Raw genomic sequence first — 21,227 nt, 5'->3', positions numbered from 1 at the left:
GGGCCTGGAGCTTGGAGCTCTGAGAAGCAGACAGCTTTCCAGCTCATAGGGGAGCTTTGTAGGAAGCTCAGAGGTCATCTAGTCTGGTGCCCTCATTTTAAGGATGAAGAGGGCTGGGGAAGTAATGTGACGTGTCCAAGATTGCAAAGGGAGTCAGGGGCAGAGCCAGAGTTTGGGACTGGGTCATAGGATGATCATCGTCATCATGGCTAACTTTCATAAAGCACCTACTGTGTACCAGGCACTGTGCTAAGCACTTTATAAGTATTACCTCATTGATCTTCACAACAACCCTGGGAGGGTGGTGCTGTTATTATCCCCATTATATAGATGAGAAAACGGAGGCCAGCAGGGTTGATTGACTTGCTCAGGGTCACACAGCTAGTGAGTGTCTGAGGCTGGATTTGGACTCAGGTCTTTGTGCCTCAGCCCAGTACTCAAGACTCAGGGAGATTCCATGGCATAGTGGAATGGTCCAAGATTTCCTGTGGGTAGCAGAGCTGACCTGCTAGGAAGGCCCTCCAGTACAACCTTCTCATTTTACAGATAAGATAACCGAGGCCCAGAGAAAAAATTAAAGAGACTTGCCCAAGGTCACACAAGGTGGAATTAGAAGCCATGTCCTTGGATCTAGCCCCACTGCTTTTCCCATTGCCATTAATCTTGATGTTCTCTCCCCCTCCACAGCCGAGATGATGTCATTGGGAAGGTCTGCCTCACCAGAGATGTCTTAGCTGAACACCCCAAGGGTAAGACCATCTTTCAGTGCCCTGTGCCATGCCCCTGCACCACAGGCCCCACCCCTGTGTTCACTGTATCTAGTGCTCCCTGTTCCTGACTTCTCTATAGCTTGGTCCTTCCGGGCAGAGGCCCTGGCTCTGAGACGTTGGGCTCCTGGCCAAATGGGGGCGGAGACAGTTAAAGGGAGGAAGGGAGGGGTCATGCTAATTTACCAGGCTGGAGTCATGCTTCAGCAAACCTGGCAGGGCCTCATACCCTTGTGTCCAACCCTCATGCCTAACCCTTACAGAAGGGACAGGGATGGGAAGTTAATGACTATTGGAAGCTGAAAGATGCCTGTGCCTGAAAGGAAGTTAGTCTCAGAGCTGGAAGGGACCTCGGGAGCTATCTGCTCCACCCCCTGCCCCCACCCTTCATTTGACAAATACAGATTCTGGTTAAGTTACTTGCCCAAGGTCACCCAGATAATAAGTGGCAGAACTGAGATTCACATCCAAATCTTCTGACTCCAAATACAGCCCGCTTTCCAAGTCATCTCACTTGGTCCCCAGCATCTTAGCAACCCATCCTGCCCCTAAAACCATCCCAGGACACTGAGCTTGAGGTCAGAAATATGTCACTATTTGTATTTCTCCTCAGCACCCAGGACAGCTCCTGACACAGGGTCTCCTAGGGGATAGGCACTGGTCCTGCCCCTATTGATGCAGGTTGATGCTTTCCCTGCCTTAGAGTGGGAGGGCAGGGTTAGGACACTGGGTGCTGAGGGCTTGTTCAAGGTCTTGAATAGAGTACCTGTTACACATGACACACACTGGGCCAGATGTTGAGGGTAACAGACAAAAATGAAACCATGCCTGGAATGAAAGGGCTAACATGCTACTCTTGGGGAGTATGTATCCAGACAGTTCAATGTAAAACAGAAAAAGCAAAGATAAAGTCATTTAAGCAGGGGGAGGACACTTCTAGTTGGCCAGGTCAGGAAAAGCCATTTGTAAGAGGTGACATTTGAGCCAAGCCCTAAAGGAAGGGCTCAGGGTGAGTGCAGTCCAGACCCAGGAGATGAGCTGCACCAGGTCAGGGAGGTAGGAAGTTTATTTAATCAAGTTGAATTGAAAGGATGAGATCACTGTCACTCATAGAAATCCCTGGAGGAGGGGGGTTGTCCCTGCCCTCACTTCCCCACAGTGTTTTCCCTCCTTTGATCCATTGTAGGATCAGGACTCAGTGAAAGGTTGCTACCCTGGTCCCTCCTGAGGAAGGATGGAGTCCAATATACTCACCCCCAATCAACTGTGAGAGCCTTGAGTGTGTGCCCCATTCTGGGGCCAGCTGCATTTGGAAAGGGGAGCCAGGAGGGAGCCCAAACTGGGAAATTGCTGATGGAGACAGAAGAGGAGATATTTGGGGGTAGATGTTGTTTGGGGGGCAGGGAGGACCTCAAATAGCCAAATTTCTGCCTTAGGGTTCAGTCAGTGAGCCCTGCTCCTGTCCCTAATCTCATCAGCTGACTCTTACAAAGTTTCTTTTCTCAAACCTCACACTAGAAGCATTTCTCTCTATAGCCCAGGTTCTTAAATTGGGGTCTGTGTATAGGTGGGTGACCTTGAATGGGAAAAAGTCACAAATTTATCTTCCCTAACCTCTAACTGAAAGGTAGCATTTCCTTCAATTATTTAAGAACATGATTCTGAGAAGAGGGTCCATAGGTTTACCAGACTGCCAGAGGGGCCGTTTGGCTACAAAAACAGTTAGGAAGCCAGGCTCTATAGGGATGTCCCCTAGTCACAGACAACCCAAGGAGGGAGACCTGACCTGAGCATAGGGAATCCGTGATGCTCTTCTTCAGGCTGAGAATGCTCTCCATGGTCTCCCCATTTCAATCCTTCAGTCCAATGGATTAAGCCTGGGTCAGACCACACCAGGACATGGACTCTGACTGAGTCCTCTGTTCTCTTCCATACCCCAAAGAGTTGTTGGGGTGGGACCTTCTTCCCCCTGGGGTCCTGCTTACTTTCTCCCCACCTGCTGCTGGTTATAATGGATTGTCAAGCCCTTGGGGGGATTTCATGACTGCTTAGAACCACTAACTCACCCAAACCACCCAGGACTGGAGACATTTCTGTCTGCTCCTCTCTGGGCCTAGGCCCCGAATCCTTGACAGCGGAAATAAAAATGACAAAGCTCCATCCTTGGGCCCTGAGGCTTATGCTTCTAAGAGCCTGCCTTGTCTGGTTTCCCAGACTCACAGAATCACTGAATTAGAGAATTGGAAAGAACCTTAGCGGCCATTAGTCTCATCCATACAAGCAAGGAAGTCCTCCTATAACATTCCGGACAAATGATCATTCATCTGGGCATGGAAATCATTGACCAGCATGGGCTTTTGAGTCAGGGGACCTGGGTTCAAATTCTGCCTCTGGTGCTTGTTCCCTGTGAGATCTTGGCCAAGTCACTTACCCTCTGTGTGCCTGACTTTCCACATTCGTAAAATGAAGGATCTGAACTAGATGGTCAAAGGGTCCCTTCCAACTCCAGATCCATGATCCAGAAACTGTGAACTCCTTTCTACCCAGGTTATAAACCTTCTCCTCATGATACTTCTGTAGGCTAGAGCAGACAGGAATCATCACCCCCGTGTGCCCAAGCCTGTACACATAGCTGGAATCAGAGGATCATAGCTTTAGGGATAGGAGGGACCCCAGAGTCCATTTTACAGATGAGGAAACTGAGGTCTGAGGGGAAGTGACATTCCCAAGCTTACACAAGTAGTAAATTGGACCCAGGTCCAATAACTTTCCATTTTACTATTTAGAGAAATACATGTCTAGCCTGACCACATCGTTTTACAGAGGAATAAGAGGAGGAGGAGGAGAAGGAGGAAGAGGAAGAGGAGGAGGAGGAAGAGGAGGCGGAGGGGAGGAAGAAGAGGAGGAAGAAAAGGAGGAGGAGGGGGAGGAAGTGCAAAGAGATGAATCTGAGCAAGCCAAGCAGTTCATAGATTTCCAATTCATGAATTCATGCCTGGATCTTCTGGCTCCCAGCCCTGGCTGCTCCCTAAAGTTCCACACTACCTAGACGGGTGCCCAAGCATCAGGCCCTTTCCTGACCTCCACCATGGATGATGAAGCAGGGCTCGGACCTGGTCAGGGAGGGCAGGCGAGACAAGTTGGGTCTTACAAGATAGAAGATGGGCTTCTTCCAGGGCCTTCGGTGTTCCCCCCTCTCCTTCTGCCTACCCAGGGATGCCCAGTCTCAACCTGGCCCCAGTGGGTGCTTATTAAGGGCCTGTCCCTCTTATCTCCCCCAGGTTACAGTGGATGGCTCCACCTGAAGGAAATTGACCCAGATGAGGAGGTGCAGGGAGAGATTCATCTGCAGATGGAGATCGTTCCAGGCCAGGGGCCCCAGAAGCTTCGCTGCACAGTGTTCGAGGCCAGGTGGGTGGGAGGCCCTCACTTTCCCACACCCTGAGCAAGCTGTGGATTCCCTCTTGGGTCCTGGTGAGGTGGGGGGGATGGACTGATAAGAACTGGTAATCATAACAGCTGCTATTGTCACACATTTTGTACCTCATTTGATCCTGACAACAGCCAGTGAGATGAATGACATTATTATCCCCATTTAATAGATAAGGTAACTGAGGCTCAGGATGTTAAATAAATTACACAGGGTCAGTCAGTCCATCAATAAGCACTTATTAAGCACTTACTACATGCTAAGCACTGGGGATGCGAAGACAGATGTGACACAGTTCCTACCTTCAGAAGGAAGGAGGGAAGGAGGAAAGGAAGGAAGGAAAGAAGGAAGGAAGGAAGGAAGGAAGGAAGGAAGGAAGGAAGGAAGGAAGGAAGGAAGGAAGGAAGGAAGGAAGGAAGGAAGAAAGGAAGGATAATCCTGCTCACTTCACTTGTCACTATTTCCTGCAAGTCTTTCCATGGTTTTCTAAAACCACCCAGCTCATCCTTTCTCACAGCGCAGTAGTATTCATTCCATCACATTCTTATACCACCACTTGCTTAGCCATTCCTTAATTGATGGGCATCCCCTCAATTTCCAGGCACCATCTGTTTTTGTAACTTCTCCTTCCTCCAAGTTCACTGTTCCCTTCCTCTTCTCCTGATCTAAACCTGTTCCAGGATGCTGGTAGGGGTCCTTGAAAGGAGAGAATGAAACAGCCTTGTCAATCATAGGGCTATAAATGTAGAGTAGGAAAGGAGTCTAATGCCCTCATTTTACAGATGAGGAAACTGAGGCCCAGGGAAGTTGAAGTCACTTGCCTCTGGTTGCACAGGTTGTAAGGGATGGAAACAGAATTGAACCAAGGTCCTCTGGTTCCCAATCCAGCTCTCTTTTGACTTTTATTACAACCTTCTAATTTTGCAGAGGCCCAGAGAGGGCAAGGGACTTGATCCAGTCACACAGCTATTAGTAACAGGTCCTCTGACTAACACAAAATCTGGTGTTCTTCTACAAATGATAGCATTTCTTCCCTAGAGTAAGCCAGGCTGTGTGTCTAATGCCATCCCTGCCCCCCTCCCTTCTTTCTCCCTGTTCCCTCCCTGTCCCCCACTGTGAGGATTTAAGCTTTAAGACTTTCCCTTTATCTGACCCTTGCCTGAGCTGAGCCTATGCCCACATGTGTGCCCATATGTATGTGGGAGGCTGTTTGGGAATCTCCAGGAATGATTCACTTTCTCTTTTTCCCCATTCTCATTGGTGGGAGCAATGAAGGACAGTCCAGGCATGTTGAGGTTTTCTCCCCAGGATATCCTGGTGTTTTGGGTCCCTCCGTGGCACTGAGTCATTCTGGAAGGGGAATAGGCAGGATGGAGACAGTCTGCTGCCTCCCCTGACTGAACTGTCTGGGTCTCCCCAAGTATTTTTAGCTGCCACCCACAACCCGCACCAACCTCAGGGAGTGAGTCATGGAGAATTCCACCCTTAGGAAGCACATCTCTGGCTCCAAAGCCATTCTGGATCTGCCCTTTTCTCTGATGAGGGAGTGAGTGAATGAAGGAGCCAGCTCTGTGCCTGTCAGACCACCAGCAGCTGATAGGGAGCGTGGAGCTGGAAGTCAGACCACCTGGGTTCTGTGTCTATGCTCCAGTTCATCAAAGGCTTCCAAGGGTGAAAGTTCATAAATCATAGGATCATAGCTCAGAAACCATCGCATCTAACCCCTCATTTTACAGATGAGGAAACTGAGGCCTTTTGACACTGCTGGTGCCAGGGTCAGCACTTTCCTGGGTTTTAAAGGCAGCAAAGTTTGTCTTGGGTGACTTTCCCTCTCTTAATGCCCCTTCCTTCCTTCCCCATTCTTAGGTCAGAGATTCAGATCTAGAAGGAACCTTAGGCATCATCTATCTAGTCCATTGTTTTTATTTTCAAAGGAGAAAACAGCCACAGAGCTCCTGAGGCAGACACTGTGGATATAAAACACAAATGAAACAGGCCCTGCCCTTGGAGAGCTTACATTCCATTGGGAGAAGACAGCATGTATAAAAGGAGGTGCAGGCAAGATAAATACAGATTGGGCAGAAGGTACTCTTAGGGTGAAGCTTCTGTAGAAGGTGTGCTCAGACTGGAGGCTTCTAAAAGGGAGAGCATTCTAGGAATGGGGAACACCCAGTGGAAAAGCCAGGAGATTCAAGATGGACTGTCATTTGTGAGGAACAGCAGATAGGACCATTGGAGGGGAGTGATATGTAAGAAGATGAGAAATATAGGAAAAGGTCAGGTCGTGAAGGGCTTTAAATGCCAAACAAAGGAGCCAGGAAGACCTGAGTTCAAATCCAGCCTCAGATACTTACTAGCTGTGTGACTTTGGGCAAGTCATTCAACCTCTGTTTGCCTTGGTTTTTTCAACTGCAAAATGGGGGTAATAATAGCTCCTCCTTCCCAAGTCTGTTGTGAGGATCAAAAGAGATCATATTTGTAGAAAGTTCTTATCATAGAACCTAGCACATTATAGCCGATATCTATGTAAATACCTATTCCCTTCTCCCTCCCTGCCTTGATAGCTTCCAGTCTTATAAGTTAGAATTGGAAAGGACCACAGGTGCTATCTACCATATTGCCAATATCTATCAGCCCATATCCCCAACTCATGCTCTAACAGGGTAGGTAGTCATGCGGCTTCCACCTGAAGATCTTCAATGAGAAGAGCATGCCTCCTCTCTGGATCAGCCCTTTGGCTTTTGGACAGCTCCAGTTGTCTGAAGGTTGGGGGGATGTTTGTTTTTTTCCCACCTCCTCTCTGGATCAGCCTGTTCACTTTTGGACAGCTCCAGTTGTCAGAAGGTTGGGGGGAGGGTTGTTTTTGTCCCCACCTCCCCCATTTCAAGCTTCACTTTTCCACCCACTGTTCCTGGGGCCAAGCAGAACAAAGCTACCCCCCCCCCATGAGACAAACCTTCCAGCGCTTGGGGACACCTTCTCAAGACCAAGCATCCCTAGTTCTCCCCTTCTCCTCACATGACACACACCAGCCACCATCCTCTGGATGTTGGTCAATGTCCTCCAATGGCGGTGCCCAGAATCAAAGAGAACATTTCCAATTGATACGCATTTATTAAGGGCCCAGAATATGCCAGGGACTGCTAGGCACCAGATGTGTGTTTCAGATGAGATCTGACCAAGGCAGAAAACCATCAGACTGCTAGGTGGCACAATGGGTAGAGTACTGGCCTGAAGTCAGGAAGGCTCATCTTCCTGAGGTCAAATCCAGCATACCAGCTGTGTGACCCTGGGCAAGTCACTTCACCCTTTTTGCCTCAGTTTCCTCATCTGTAAAATGAGCTGGAGACTGAAATGGGAAACTGCCCCAATATCTTTGCCAAGAAAACCCACGTGGGGTCAGAGAGTCTTAGACAACACTGAAAGGACTGGACAGCAGCAACAGCTACCACCACAAGCACCTGCAGATTGGATACAACTTTACTCAGAGTCTAGGAAAGCCCGCAAGTCTTTCATCATTGCCAGAAGCTCCATGGAGCAGACAGAGAGTTGGCCTCAAAGCCAAGAAGGCCCGGGTTCAATCTCTCGGACTGTAGGCTGCTGAGAGAGGGCTGGCCTGCTATGGTAGAGGGAGTTTCCTTTTCTGGGAGGTCCTCATACTATTGAAATTACAGATCCAGACCCTATCTGTATTATTTATATAAAATCATTGTTGTCATTACTTTGATTGTTAAATCTCATGAAACTCTGTTGGGCATCTTGTAGCATATGGTTGTGATAGAGGCTTTGGGGAGCACCCAGGAAGGGGAGGCTGAGGAGGCATCCTTTCAGGGAGGGCTGGGCTGGGCCAGACAGAGACTTTGGGGGTACCCAGCAGGGGAAGGCATCCTTTCAGGGGGACTTGGCCAGACAGAGACTTTGTTGGAGCACCCCACCCTACAGGGCCAGACAAAGCTTTGCTCTGTCAAATGGCAGCCACTTACTCAGTCACCTGTCTTTCCCCAGGGACTTGGCCCGAAAGGACCGTAATGGAGCATCTGACCCATTTGTCCGAGTGCGCTACAATGGCAAGACCCAGGAGAGCTCGGTGAGGGTGCTTACAGGGGTGTGCAAGGGGCCATTGCCACTGCACTCCCAGGTAGAAAGGAGGAAGGAGGAGATGAGATTCTCCTCTCAGCCAAGCATGATCAAGGAACTGGGAATGTGCCATATAGCTAAAGCCGGCTCAGAGCCACCTCAGTGGGCTGGAGAGTATGGCGCAGGAGAGAGCACACTGAATGAGGGGTCAGGAGTCCCAGTTGCCTCTCGCCTTGATCCATTCACTGCCCCCCTAAGTGCTTCAGTTTTGCCATCTGTGAAAGAGAGGAGGGCAGACTGGATGACCCCTAAGATCTTAGGTCTAGAATGGGAAGGGACCTCAGAGTCCCATTGACCCTTCATTTTATGGATGAAGAAACTGAGCCTTAGGGAACTTAAGTGCCTTGGCCACAGCTACAGAGGCAGTGAGATCTGGGCCTGCAGCTGTTGTCTCCAGGGCTGAGGCTCCCCCCACTCCGTGCTGTAGTTCTCTAACTCAGCATCAGGGAGTGAGCCCCTCTCTGAACTGAGGCTCCAGTGATGTGTCTGGTCTCAGATGAACTTGGGAATAGAGGAGACCCCCCTCCCCAAACAACCAAGCTGGGATGTGCCAGGCAGGTACAGGACTGGCTTCCTTTTGCCTCCCTTCCCACCTCGGTCAGATCGTAAAGAAATCCTGCTACCCGAGATGGAACGAGACCTTTGAGTTTGAGCTGGAGGAGTCTGCCCCAGGAACGCTGTGTGTGGAAGCCTGGGACTGGGACCTGGTCAGCAGAAATGACTTCCTGGGCAAGGTGAGTCGGGATCAGCCCAGCCCTGGGTGGCTTCTCCCTTTGGAAGAAAATGTCTGTTTGTTATGAATTCACCAACCACCAACAAACACAAACATGTCAATATACAAAGTAGAACCAGAAAGAGAATTATATAAGGAAACATGTCCTATGTTAGGCTGGTTTTTAAAGTGTGTGTGTGTGTGTGTATAATATATATATATACACACACACACACACACACATATAAATGCACACACATATGCATACATATTTCCCATAGATTTAGAGGTAGACCCTTGTCTGTGTCCCAAAGACCATCTACTCCTGCATCCTCACTTTATAGAAAAAGAAACTTAGGTGATTTCGCCAAGAGTTCGCCAGTGGTAAGGGTCAAAGGCAGGATTTGAACCTGGGTCCTCTGACTCTACAACCCATGCTTTCCTATTAACCACATTGCCTCCTAACAAAAATCCCCTCTTTGATTCAGTCTACTTGGATGAATGAAAAGAAACTATTGCTTCTGGAGAACTCCAGACTGTACTTCTGGAGGTATCCTGGGGTGAATCAGGGTGGTAGCAGAAGTGCCTTTGGCCCCAGGACATCGCAGGTGGACAGTCTAGGCAGGTTTGAGATTGGGGCTGAGGGCATCTGTGTTTGGGGTGGGGGTGGGAGGGGGGCATGGTAATTAATGAACAAATAGCCCTTGGTCCCTAGAGAGGGAAATGAAGGGGGAAATTCATAGCCATCAGGGATGGGCCTGTCTGGCTGGTGAGGGCTAAGTCCTTTGGTCTGGGAGTCAGAATGTGTGAGTCCTGGACATCTTCCATCTTGGATCTAGCCCTAGAAGAGCTGCATGGGGTTCTCCGAAAGATACAGCCCTTCTCCTGTCCATCCTGGCAGACACTGACCAAGCTGGAGGGGAATTCAGGCAGGAGGCAATGTAGTACAGTAGAAAGAAAATGGGCAGGGGTGGCTAGGTGGTGCAGTGAATAGAGCACCAGCCCTGGAGTCAGGAGGACCTGAGTTCAAATCCGGTCTCAGACACTTAACACAAAAACTAGTCGTATGACCTTGTGCAAGTCACTTAACCCCAATTGCCTTCCAAAAAGAAAAAAAGAAAAAAAACTTAAAATATAAAAAAAGAAAGAACATGGGCTCTGTCTGGCAGAGAACCTGGGTTCAAATCCTGCCTCTGCCATTTACCACTGTGTGACCTTGAGGGGTCACTGAACTTTCCCAGGTTCACTCTCCTCATCTATAAAATGAGAGAGTTGGGTTTGGTGACCTCTGAGGTTCCTTTCAGTTCTAGATCAGTGAGCTCATTGGTTCAGCCACTTAGACTTGGGAAGCACCAAGGTATCCCTGGCCCAGCAGGTTTGTGGTACAGTAGGGGGCTAGAGTCGGAAACCTAATTGTCCTTACTCCCCAACTTATTAAACACTTATTAAACTTTTTTATTGGAGAGCTAGAGGGAGAGACAGTGCTTTGGGATCCCCAGAGTCAGTGGCAGGATTGAGTCCCTGTGGGGCAGAGAGGTCCCAGCATTCCATTCTTCTCCGATTTCTTTCCTTCCTTAGGTGATGTTTAATATCCATGGTCTGCAGGCTGCCCAGCGGGAGGAGGGCTGGTTCCGGCTGCGGCCAGACCAATCCAAGACCAGGGTAGATGAGTGAGTGAGAGTTTTCAGAATCTTCCACGTGGGGCCTAGAAGGCTCCAGCTCTGAGACTCATTCCAGAGCCCTACAAGGCAGATCACTGCAATGGGGGCAGCGCTGCATTGGTTCACCACTACCTGGGCTCCTGAGAGAGGTGTGGGAGTCACTGACCCTTCCCAATCCACAGCCTTCCTCCCTTGTGACTCTCTGATGGCCCTATGGCCCCAGGCTCAGCAGTGGGGTGATGTCTGAACTCTGGCCACTGGGCTTCAGACGTATCTCTGTCCAACCTCTTCCATCCCCTTGTGAGTGGCCCAGTACCTATGAGTAGGGGATAAGGAAGCACTTCCTTTGGGCCATGCCCTGTGCTTAGTTCTGGGGATACAAGGAAAAAGTGAAAACAGCCCCTGCCCTCAACCGAGCTTACATTTGAATGGGCGGGGGGAGACGCTGCCCTACACCGCCCCAGATGGGGAAACTCTGCCTTCATGATACCAGTTCAAGGGTGGGGAACCTCACCTTGAAGTTCCAGCTGCCTTCTGCCTCTGGCTCCTAAGACGTTCCTTCCAGTCACGGGGTTCTAGGAATCTGGAATTTTCTGCTGCAAGGCTGGGCAGGGGTGTGTGATGAAAACAGCATTTGAGGAAGTGGAATCTTGAAGAATGTGCTGCCTAGATTGGAGGGAGGAGAGGCTGCAATCGAGGAGACTTTGGAAGCATGGCGCTCTGATCCAGGGTATTGACTAGGTCGCTGGTCTTGGTGACTGTGTCCTCCTGCTTCCAGGGGCAGCCTGGGCTCCTTACAGCTCCAGGTGTGGCTTCGGGATGAAACGGTGCTGCCTTCCAGCCTCTACCAGCCCCTGGTCCAGCTGCTTTGCCGGGAGGTCAAACTGAGCCCCAAGGTGAGGGTCAGGGCCATGGCAATGCTGACATCTGTAACTGGCAAAATCCACCCTCAGGAAATCTTCTCCTGTTTAGGGCCCGGTTTAATACTAGAGACTGCCAGTGGCGGGGGCACCATTCCTGCTGGTCCTCCCCACTCTTTTTGCACCTAGATCCCTATTCTCCCTGGGGGTGGGTAGCACCTCCCACCCTGGGGAGACAGAAGCGAATGTTCCATAGAACACCTTCTACGTGGGGCCTCACTGCAGTGGGCCTCCCTGGTCTATGGCAGGGCCCACCTTGAAGAAGTACAAATTGAGACCTTAGTTTGGGGGTGCAGGGGAGGAAGTATGTGGCCTAGCTAGACTCCCCAATTCCTCGGGGAGGGGGTACTGGATTTCAACCTCATCCTTCACTGGGCCCTTCCTTCTCCCACCCAACACTCTGTCCCTCCTCTCCCCCAACCCCAAAGGACCATCCAGTGCAGCTGATCTCCCTAATCGAGGAGACCACAACGGCTGAGTGTCGCCAGGAGGTGGCCACCAATCTTGTCAAGCTCTTCCTGGGGCAGGGGCTAGCCAAGGAATTCCTGGACCTGCTTTTCCAATTGGAGCTCAGACGGACTGGTGAGAGACCTTGCTGGGGAGTGGGGCAGTCCTAAGGGCCCAGGTAGTGTGGCAGCACCCATGGATGGGGATAGAGGAAGCAGGGAGCAGGCCCAAGTGTGGATTTTTGGAAACATAGCTGAAGGATTCTTCCTAAATTTAGGAGGAGGAGTTCAGTGGAGAGAGCAATCAAAGGAGGCTTCCTGGAGGAAGTGAGGCTTGAGCTGGGTCTTGGAGGCATCATAGAACGAAGATCAGCAGAGATGAGAAAGGAGAACATCTAGTTAAGGGGGGGGGGGGGCAGTGGGAACAAACATCCACAGGGTCCGGAATGAACAGGGCATACGGTGGGGCACAGGACCCTGGTCCAGCCAGCACAACTGAGGGTCAGGGCTGGTCAGAAGGGGAGGTGGGAAAGAGGCTGCCACACAACCCCCAGACCTGGGGGAGGCCGTTCTGTGACCAAGGACCCAAGGCCCTTGACTGGTAGTTTTTCCAGCTTCAGAACAGAGCCATATCTCAAACTTAGCTAGGTCCCTCACCTTCTTCCCACTCCCAGGTCCCTCACAATCATCTTTTTATTTGTTATTTATTATTTATTATCTGTGTATTAGCTATACATGCCTGGCACATAGTAGGCATTTAACTAGTATTTATTGATTTTCAGTTGAAGCCAACACCCTCTTCCGGAGCAATTCCTTGGCCTCCAAGTCAATGGAATCCTTTCTGAAGGTGAGGAGGTGAGGGAGAGGATAGGCAGGCTTGGGGACAGGGGTAGAACCAGAGAGAGGGACAGACTCCTTCCTACCTGCACCCCTGGTCCACACACTCACCCAGGCTCTCTCATCAATGGGAACGGCCCTTCCTGAAGACAGGTCCTGGAAGACCAAGACAGGGAGGGTTGGAAGCCAGGTTGAAGGATCAGGAAGGTACAGGGTACTCTCCACAAGGCTCCCAGCAAATATGGCAGCATGCGTGATTACAGCAGAGTCCAGTCCCCCTGAGAAACTCCCCAGCAAAGAGGAAATGGAGCCAGGTGATGCTATGATCAACAAAACAAAAAGAAAACACCTGCAAGCTCCTTCCAGCCATGTCTCAACTCTGGCTTGCACCTGGAGTCAGGAAGACCCAAGTTACAATCCTGCCTGAGATACCAGCTGTGTGATCCTGGGCAAGTCATTTATTTGCCATTTACCTCAGTTTCCCCATCTTTAAAATGGGAATAATAGTTATACCTATCTCCCAGGGTTGTGGTGAGGATCAAATGAGATAACATTTGTAAAACACTTTGCAAACCTTAAAGCATTATAAAAAATGTTATCTGTCATTGATCTTTCTCATCCATCTTTGGTCCCCTAAACAAGGATGAGTTCTAGCACCCTGTCCTAGGCTCTCTTCTCTTCTTTCATAGCACCTTCCCTCTTTCAATAATCCCATTGCCTGGGTGGCTAGGTGGCACAGTGAATAGAACACCAGCCCTGGATTCAGGAGGACCTGAGTTCAAATCTGACCCCAGACACTTAACACTTACTAGCCGTGTGACCTTGGGCAAGTCACTTAGCCCCAAGTACCCTGCTTTCCCCTTCGAAAAAGCAAAAGCAAAAAAAAAAAAATCTCATTGCCTCCCATAGGTTTAGTGATCATCTTTATTCAGATGATTCTTGGATCTGAGGCCTTGAATAAATCACTTAATCTCTCTGGGCCTCAGTTTCCTCATCTGTAAAATGAGGTGGTGTTGACTAGATGACCTCTGGGGTCCTTTCCAGCTCTAGGTCTGGTGTGTGTATGTGATCTCTCTGTCCAAGTTCTCATCTCTTCTAAGCTCTGATAGCCAACTGCCCATTAGACATGTCCACTTGGATGTCTAATAGATACCTCAAACTCAGTTTGTCCAAAATGGAGCTCATTAGCTTCTTTCCTAAACTGTCTGTCCTCTTCTTCACTTCTGGTGAGGGCACTACCATCCTCCTACGGTAGAATCTTTCTCAACTCTTTCTTTTCTTTAAAGGTCTTTGTCTTTGTAACTCCAGAGCAAAGACTGACACACAATAAGTATTTAATAAGTGCTTGTTGATTGAATGATTGAGGAAATGGGACTTGGCCTGAGCCCCAAAGGATGGTGAGTATCTGAACAAGTGGAGAGGATGGGGGATGGTATTCCCAATGAGAGAATGCCTCCTCTTCTCTCCTTCGTCCTGTCTCTGCCATGTCCACCTTCTCCCACCTGCCTCCCTCCATGACCAATCCTGGCCCCTCTCTCCTGCAGGTCTCAGGCATGCAGTACCTACACAGTGTTCTGGGCCCAACAATCAACAGGGTCTTTGAAGAGAAGAAGTATGTGGAGCTGGACCCCAGCAAAGTGGAGATCAAAGATGTGGGGTGAGGATATTTCCTGGTGGGAGGGAAAGACTCAGGTCCTTCTGTGGGTGGGCACTTTGTGCCAAAGAGAGAAAGAGAGGGATAGAGGAATGCGTTGCCCAGTTCCAAACACCTCAGGAGTAAGGGGTAGGGGGCTAAGGACTGTGCGGTCTTTGAAGGGCTATGTGAGATCTAGATGTTGTATTATCCAGAAGTTGGAGAGAAGAGGAATCCTGGCTCTTTGTCTTTGGCTGTTTAGAGGGTGTCCCTGGCTGTGTCTTTGACTGTCTCTCTGAGGGAATTTAATTCTTGATCCTGTATTTTATGTTTTATTTTGTCTGTAACCATAGTCTATATTCTGTGTAACAAGTCTGGGTCTCTTCTCTGTCTCTGGGTAACGCAGCTTATGCGTGCAAAAGTTCAGCCTCCCCCTCTCTGAAGAGAGATCCCTAGCATATAATTACTCTTAGTTGAAGGAAAACTTTGTTCTCAATGCTCTTACAAAACATTGTCTCAGCATCTCCTGCAAGGTCTGTAGGTATCCCTGAGAAGCTAGGACTGACTGACCTTGTCCCATCTTTAACAGTTAAGGTGATCTTGGCTAATTCTTTAGTTATTAGCTAGTCTGCCCTTATCAATAACCTCAGGATGCAGGTAGGACCCTGTATCAGCAATGCCATATTCACAATGCCTATAGAGATTACAAATATGCTGATATAATTATCCATTACAAAATACGTCATGTTTGCCATATGAGGAAATAAACTAGAAAATTTATTAAGATACCAAAAGACTGAGTCCCAAAACCAGAAAGTGAAAGCCATCAGAGTAGTTATGATATTGGCACAGGTAGATAAAGTAGAAAGCACCCACATTTTCAAGCCTTTAAAACAGAACAGGCTACCTCAGGCAAAGGTCCTCCTCTCCCCACACACAGCAACCACCCAAGCGTCCTGGAAGCGCGCTCCCAGCAGCTCCGGCCCCTGGCAGTCCTCAGCAGGAGTCCTTAGCAGAAAGTCCTTAGCAGTCCTAACTCAAAAAGGGCTTCACGCTGCCACTGCCTCTGCTGCTGCCGCCGTCACCACCACCGCCAGCCAACGCAGGAACGCTAGCTTGGCTTCCGCTTCCTCTTGCTCCGCCCCTTCCTGCTACATCAGCAAGTCCAACGGGGCATGGAAGATCTTTAAATCCCATAACCCTTACAGACCCCTAAAATTCACAAAAGCATTTCTTAAAGATAGAGAGAGGTAGTAGCCATACCACCTGGGGCTATGCTTTCTTTGATGTAACCAATAATCTTTCACCTCTATAAGGCTGGCAAAGTATATGATTTTTATTCTGTTCTATGCTTATAAAAACATACTGCGGGGTGGCAAGGTGTTGCAGTGAGTAAGAATGCCAGCCCTGGAGTCAGGAGCACCCGGGATCGGTTCCAGCTTCAGATACTTAACACCCACACCAAAAAACTGGCCCCATAACCTTGGGCAAGTTACTTAACCCTAATTGCTTAAAAAAAAAAAACATACTGCACCTTCAGGGTCTCTTAGCCAGAGTCAGGGCCGTTAGACCTATCCTTTATTATCAGGTTGCATGCCCCTGATAGCTTACATAGAGAATTGCCTCAGTTTACTTTTTTGTTAAATTTTATTTGCTACTCTCTATGATTGTGTGTCTACATATACATCTCTATGTATCTGTCTGGTTCTCTGTGTTTCTGTCTCTTTGTGCACATCTGTTTGAATTACTGCATGTGCTTCTATCTGGGTCTTTATCTGAATCTATATATGTCTGTGTGTTTGGAAGTGTCTGTTTAAGTGTCTCTGTGTTTGTGCATGTCCATGTCTATTTCTATATCTCTATGCCTGTGTCTATGTCTATAACTCTATGTATATGTTTATGTCTGTATCTCTCTGCCTGTGTCTATGTCTATATCTCTCTGTCTATGTCTATATCTCTATGTCTGAGTCTATGTCTATATCTCTATGTCTGTATCTATGTCTGTGTCTATGTCTATATCTCTCTGCCTGTGTCTATGTCTATATCTCTATGTCTCTGTCTATATCTCTCTGCCTGTGTCTATGTCTATGTCTATATCTCTATGTCTGAGTCTATGTCTTTATCTCTATGTCTATATCTGCATATCTGTGACTATGCCTGTATCTCTATGTATATGTCTATGTCTATATCTCTATGTCTGTTTCTATGTCTATTGCTCTGTGTCTGTGTCTATGTCGTATTCATGCCTGTGTCTGTGCCTGTATCTTTGTGTTCATATCTAGGTCTACATCAGTATCTGGGTCTATATCTCTATATCTCTGTCTCTGTGTGTCCTTGTCTGTCCGAGTTGGTGGGAGGTGAGGGACACCAATACAGCATGATATGCACCTCCCTCACTCCAGGTGTTCGGGGCTGCACCGAATCCAGACAGAGAGTGAGGTGATGGAGCAGAGTGCCCAGACCCTGCAGTCATACCTGGGTGGGCTCCTGTCAGCTATCAGTCGCTCAGTGAGAATGTGTCCAGCAGTCATCCGTGCCACCTTCCGCCAGCTTTTCAAAAGAGTGCAGGAGCACTTTCCTGAGAACAAGCACCAGGTTGGAGCCCATCATCTTCCAAGTTGGGACTCTGCCCTTGGGGTGGTGGCAGAGGCTCCCCTCAGAGAGCTGGGAGCCAAGGGAAGACTATGGAAAGCCCACAGGGGACAGAGGTTTGCAAGCCACTTTGGGAGCCTAGTAAGAGTGGAGGGGGAGCCAGGCCTACGGCTTCTGAGGTCTTGGCATATTCCTGTTCTTGGAGCTAATAATGACACCCACCCTCAAAAGTATGGCATTTTGTACTTTCTGAAGAGTCACCAAGGCCATTAGTGCACTCGTTCCTTCCTCACAAGTAGGCAAAAGCAGGTATAATGATCCCCACTTTACAGATGAAAACACTGAGGTCTAGACTTTTAAAAGGTGGCACTAGTGATATTAGTGGTAGAGTCCTGACTGGACTCCAGGTCTCCTGACTCTCCCGGATTTCCCATTGTCCTAGCCTGAGTTGAGCCAAGATATTCCTCCCTGGAGGCAGCTACGTGAGGACAAATGGATGTGGGCAGGGGGGTTCTGGGGTGTTGCTAACCCAGAGTAAGAAGGGACCCGAACCCAACCCACAGAACCTGAAGTTCGTTGCTGTCACCAGCTTCCTGTGCTTACGCTTCTTCTCGCCAGCCATCATGGCGCCCAAACTCTTCCATCTGCGAGAGAAGCACGCTGATGCCCGCGCCAGCCGCACCTTACTGCTCTTGGCCAAGGTACATGGGTGGGCTGGGCTGGGCCAGGCATGGTCTTGCAGTGCGGTGGTTATGATGTCTTATGGGTACTCTCAGGACCAGGGAAAGGAGGAAGCTGAAGGCGAGGTTGGGGGATGGCATTCTGAGAGATGAGAGAGTGTGTATGGAGTTTGGGAGCCATGCTGGGGGTCAGGCCAGTGTGCCAGGGAGCATACAGCAGAGGAGGCTGTCAGTGGGCCTGCAGGAAAAGTTAGCACAGAGAGAAAGAGGAGGTGAAAAGCATTTAATGGATAAGACCTAGGTTCCAGTCCCATCTCTGACCCTGGGTAAGATTAACTTCTCCGTGCCCCATGAAAGTCTCAGATTTACCAGTTTCAGGACAGGGGCTGATCTTTGTTGTTAGACTTTCCTTAGCAGAAACTCCCTATGCTAATGAAATCAAAAGTCCCATTGAAAATGTACACACATGTAAAGATGTGGTTAATGTTTCAGAGCTCTAGGAATGAAAGGCCTCATTACCAGGAAGGAGACTCCAAAGTCTATCAGTGACCCTCTAGTAGGGCCAGGGGTGCTTCAGTGGGTGCCTGTCTTCCCTGAACGAAGCTGTGGCATGGACAGGGGAAGGCAAGAGATCTGTCTTCAGGGAGTCCAAGCCTGGCTGGAGAGATGAGACCCCCTCAGAGAGGAAACAGTCAAGAGGGAGGGGGATGTCCCTATAGACTGACCAAGGGAGTCAACAAAGGCTCCCTGAAGAATCCCCAGGTGGGATGTAGCTTAGCAGGGACGAGGGGGGATGTTTGCTACAAAGGACAGAGTACTGATTGTATTCTGAGAATCTAAGTTCAAATCCCAACTCTGACACTAACTGCCAGAATGACCTGGAACAAGTCTTAACTGCTTTGGCCTCAGTTTCCTTATTTGTAGAAAGAGAGTTGGATTAGAGATGGGCTACAAGGCCCCTTCCAGCTCCAGAGCCATAGCATGAAAGATCATCAAAGACAATCCTCCTCATTCTCTAGAGGGAGGGGGCAGCTGAGGCCCAGAGAAGGAGAGGGGCTTGTTCAGTGCCCACAGCAAGTGAAGGGTAGGGCCCCAGGTGTCCTTACTCCTACGGCGGTGCTCTGTCCACCACACCATGCTGTTTCCATCTGTGGGTGGTGCCTTGATTGGTCTCAGGGGTGTGGGGTTATGTATGGGGATGGAAGAAAGGTATTTGAAGTAGCAGCTGGGTTGGGCAGTAGGTGTATGGGCCAGGGCTTGAAGAGGGACCACAAATACATGGACCACTGTGGGCTTGATCCTGCCCCATGCCAGGCTGTCCAGAACGTGGGCAACATGGACACACTGGCCTCCCGAGCCAAGGAGACCTGGATGGAGCCCCTCCAGCCCATGGTCCAGCAAGGTGTGGCTCAGCTGAAGGAGTTCATTACCAAGCTCATTGACATTGAGGAGAAGGAGGGTAAGGCCCCCTCCCCAGTCGCACATCTCCAGCCTGGGGTAGAATGGGCTTGTGCCCTGGCCCCTTCCCTATAGGGCGTGCATGGCCAGTGACTCCTGGTTAGTTCCTTGATTGGGAGGGGGTGGTATTGGTGAAGGGCTTAGAGATGGCGGACTACTGAGCCAGGAAGACTCCCACCCACCAAGGTGAAAACTCTTCTTTCAAGGCAGACATTTTGCTGAGACCCACCTCACCCAATTGAGGGGCAGGAGGGATTTCTCTGTCCTCCCATTCCCCAGCTCTGTCACATACATAGCAGAGAGAACGAGACTGCTTATTACCCAGGGAGGCCCTTCTTGTAACCAAACATCTTTGACAGTCCCCTGCCGACATGGGGAATCAGGAACTGCTGATCAATCATACACTTTAGCAAGGGGCCAGAACTCATGCACCCCCGTAGAAGGCTCTGGGATACAGGCTCATCTCTATGCATTCTCCATGGAAATAGATCCTGTGGGACTCCCAGGTGGCAATGAGGGAAAGGGGGCAGTGATGCCCTGGTCCTGATAGGAGTGTAGAGACCCAGGGGTAGGCCTGGGGTCTAGAGGAGGGCTCAGCCCAGCCAGTGCCCTCCTCAGCAACTGTTCTGGGACCTGGCCATTATTCTGGTGATCAGGGTGGTCAGAGCACAGGTCCAGATTATGGAGGGGGGCAGGAATGCTCACCCGGCCCTGTGCCCCACTGTTCCTCCCAGAGTTGGACCTCCAGCGAGCACTTAACCTGCAGGCCCTGCCTGTGAAGGAGGGGCCCCTCTTTATCCACAAGGCCAAGGGCAAGGGTCCTCTCTTGCCCTCCTTTAAGAAGCTCCACTTCTCTCTCACCAGCGAGGCCCTCAGCTTTGCCAAGACCCCCAGTTCCAAGGTAAGTGGGGCCCACTTAGGTGTTGGGGAGGGTTGCCCAAAGCATCTTCCTAGCCTTCCCTCCCAGGCTTTCGATTTAGACTCCCAGAGCCTTCCCAAGCAGGATTTGGACACCAGGCATGTCAGATCACTAGGGTCCTGCCTTATGGGTCCTGCCCAGGTTCAAGGAGGTGGGCAGACTAGGTTCCCTCCCTGGGAAGCCGCTTCTCAAAACAATAGTCCTTATTGATTGAGCGACTGGGAGGGGAGCACCAGCAGCTTGAGAGAGACAGAGAACCAGAAAGCCAGATTTGCCATAGTGTGGGCACAATGCCCACATTGGTTTGTGTCCTGCCTTCAGCTCTGACTTACTTGCAGAGGGATTTTGAGAGCTGGCTCGGGAGCCAACCCCCCAAGTGTTTCCTAGGCTCACAGGTAGAACCTCAGGAGTTAAATAATCCATCCTCTCATTTTACAACTGGGGAAACTAAGGCCCAGGGAGATGAAGTGACATTGTCTGGGTGATACAAGTAGTTAATGTCAGAGGGGGGACATGACCCCAGGCCCCCTCACTCTTTCTGATGTCCCATGTGGCCTCCTCTGCATTGGGTTTCTCTGGGCTCTGGGATGGGTGTGGGGTGGACCCCCTGGGTCCCCCACTGCCATCCTGGCTTTGCGGCCTCCAGCCTCTAGCAGTGGACTCTCCTCTGAGGTGAGACCCTTTCTCTTCCTCTCCCCTGGCCTTCCTGCTCCAGAAAATGTCCTTCATCACACTGGCCAACATCCGGGCGGCCGAGAAGGTAGAAGAGAAGAGTTTTGGCAGCTCCCACGTCATGCAAATCATCTATGCAGGGGAAGCAGGCCAGTCTGAGACTGCCTACCTGCAGTGCAAGGTGAGCCTGCTGGGTAGGCCCAGTGAGCCCACTCTCCTTGTTCTCCCCATGATTACTTTGAGGGTTCAGAATAGAGAAAGGAATGGAAAGTGAGAACCACTCTCTCTCTCTCTCTCTCTCTCTCTCTCTCTCTCTCTCTCTCTCTCTCTCTCTCTCTCTCCCTCTCTCTCTCTCTCTCCCCC

At 49.9% G+C, this 21,227-nt stretch overlaps 1 protein-coding gene across 1 annotated transcript in view; it reads left to right on the top strand.

Annotated features, from left to right (window-relative positions):
* LOC138162353 (ras GTPase-activating protein 4-like) overlaps nucleotides 1-21,227 on the top strand; it is a 47,803-nt gene that overhangs the window by 20,062 nt on the left and 6,514 nt on the right. The window contains exons 4-17 of the mRNA XM_069089451.1: nucleotides 688-749; nucleotides 4,049-4,178; nucleotides 8,203-8,284; nucleotides 8,937-9,068; nucleotides 10,625-10,716; nucleotides 11,486-11,603; nucleotides 12,056-12,209; nucleotides 12,856-12,920; nucleotides 14,455-14,567; nucleotides 16,946-17,138; nucleotides 17,699-17,836; nucleotides 19,130-19,274; nucleotides 20,008-20,174; nucleotides 20,908-21,045. Of these exons, the coding sequence (XP_068945552.1) occupies nucleotides 688-749; nucleotides 4,049-4,178; nucleotides 8,203-8,284; nucleotides 8,937-9,068; nucleotides 10,625-10,716; nucleotides 11,486-11,603; nucleotides 12,056-12,209; nucleotides 12,856-12,920; nucleotides 14,455-14,567; nucleotides 16,946-17,138; nucleotides 17,699-17,836; nucleotides 19,130-19,274; nucleotides 20,008-20,174; nucleotides 20,908-21,045 (1,729 nt within the window). The remainder of the gene's footprint in view (nucleotides 1-687; nucleotides 750-4,048; nucleotides 4,179-8,202; nucleotides 8,285-8,936; nucleotides 9,069-10,624; nucleotides 10,717-11,485; nucleotides 11,604-12,055; nucleotides 12,210-12,855; nucleotides 12,921-14,454; nucleotides 14,568-16,945; nucleotides 17,139-17,698; nucleotides 17,837-19,129; nucleotides 19,275-20,007; nucleotides 20,175-20,907; nucleotides 21,046-21,227) is intronic.

The sequence above is a fragment of the Petaurus breviceps genome, unplaced genomic scaffold, assembly GCF_028583685.1.
Source record: "Petaurus breviceps papuanus isolate PSGF00001 unplaced genomic scaffold, PetGlider_PUasm1.0 186, whole genome shotgun sequence".
In the NCBI taxonomy this organism is placed as follows: domain Eukaryota; kingdom Metazoa; phylum Chordata; class Mammalia; order Diprotodontia; family Petauridae; genus Petaurus; species Petaurus breviceps.
The sequence above is the reverse complement of the archived record's forward strand: the minus strand, read 5'-3'. Positions and strand labels throughout refer to the sequence as shown.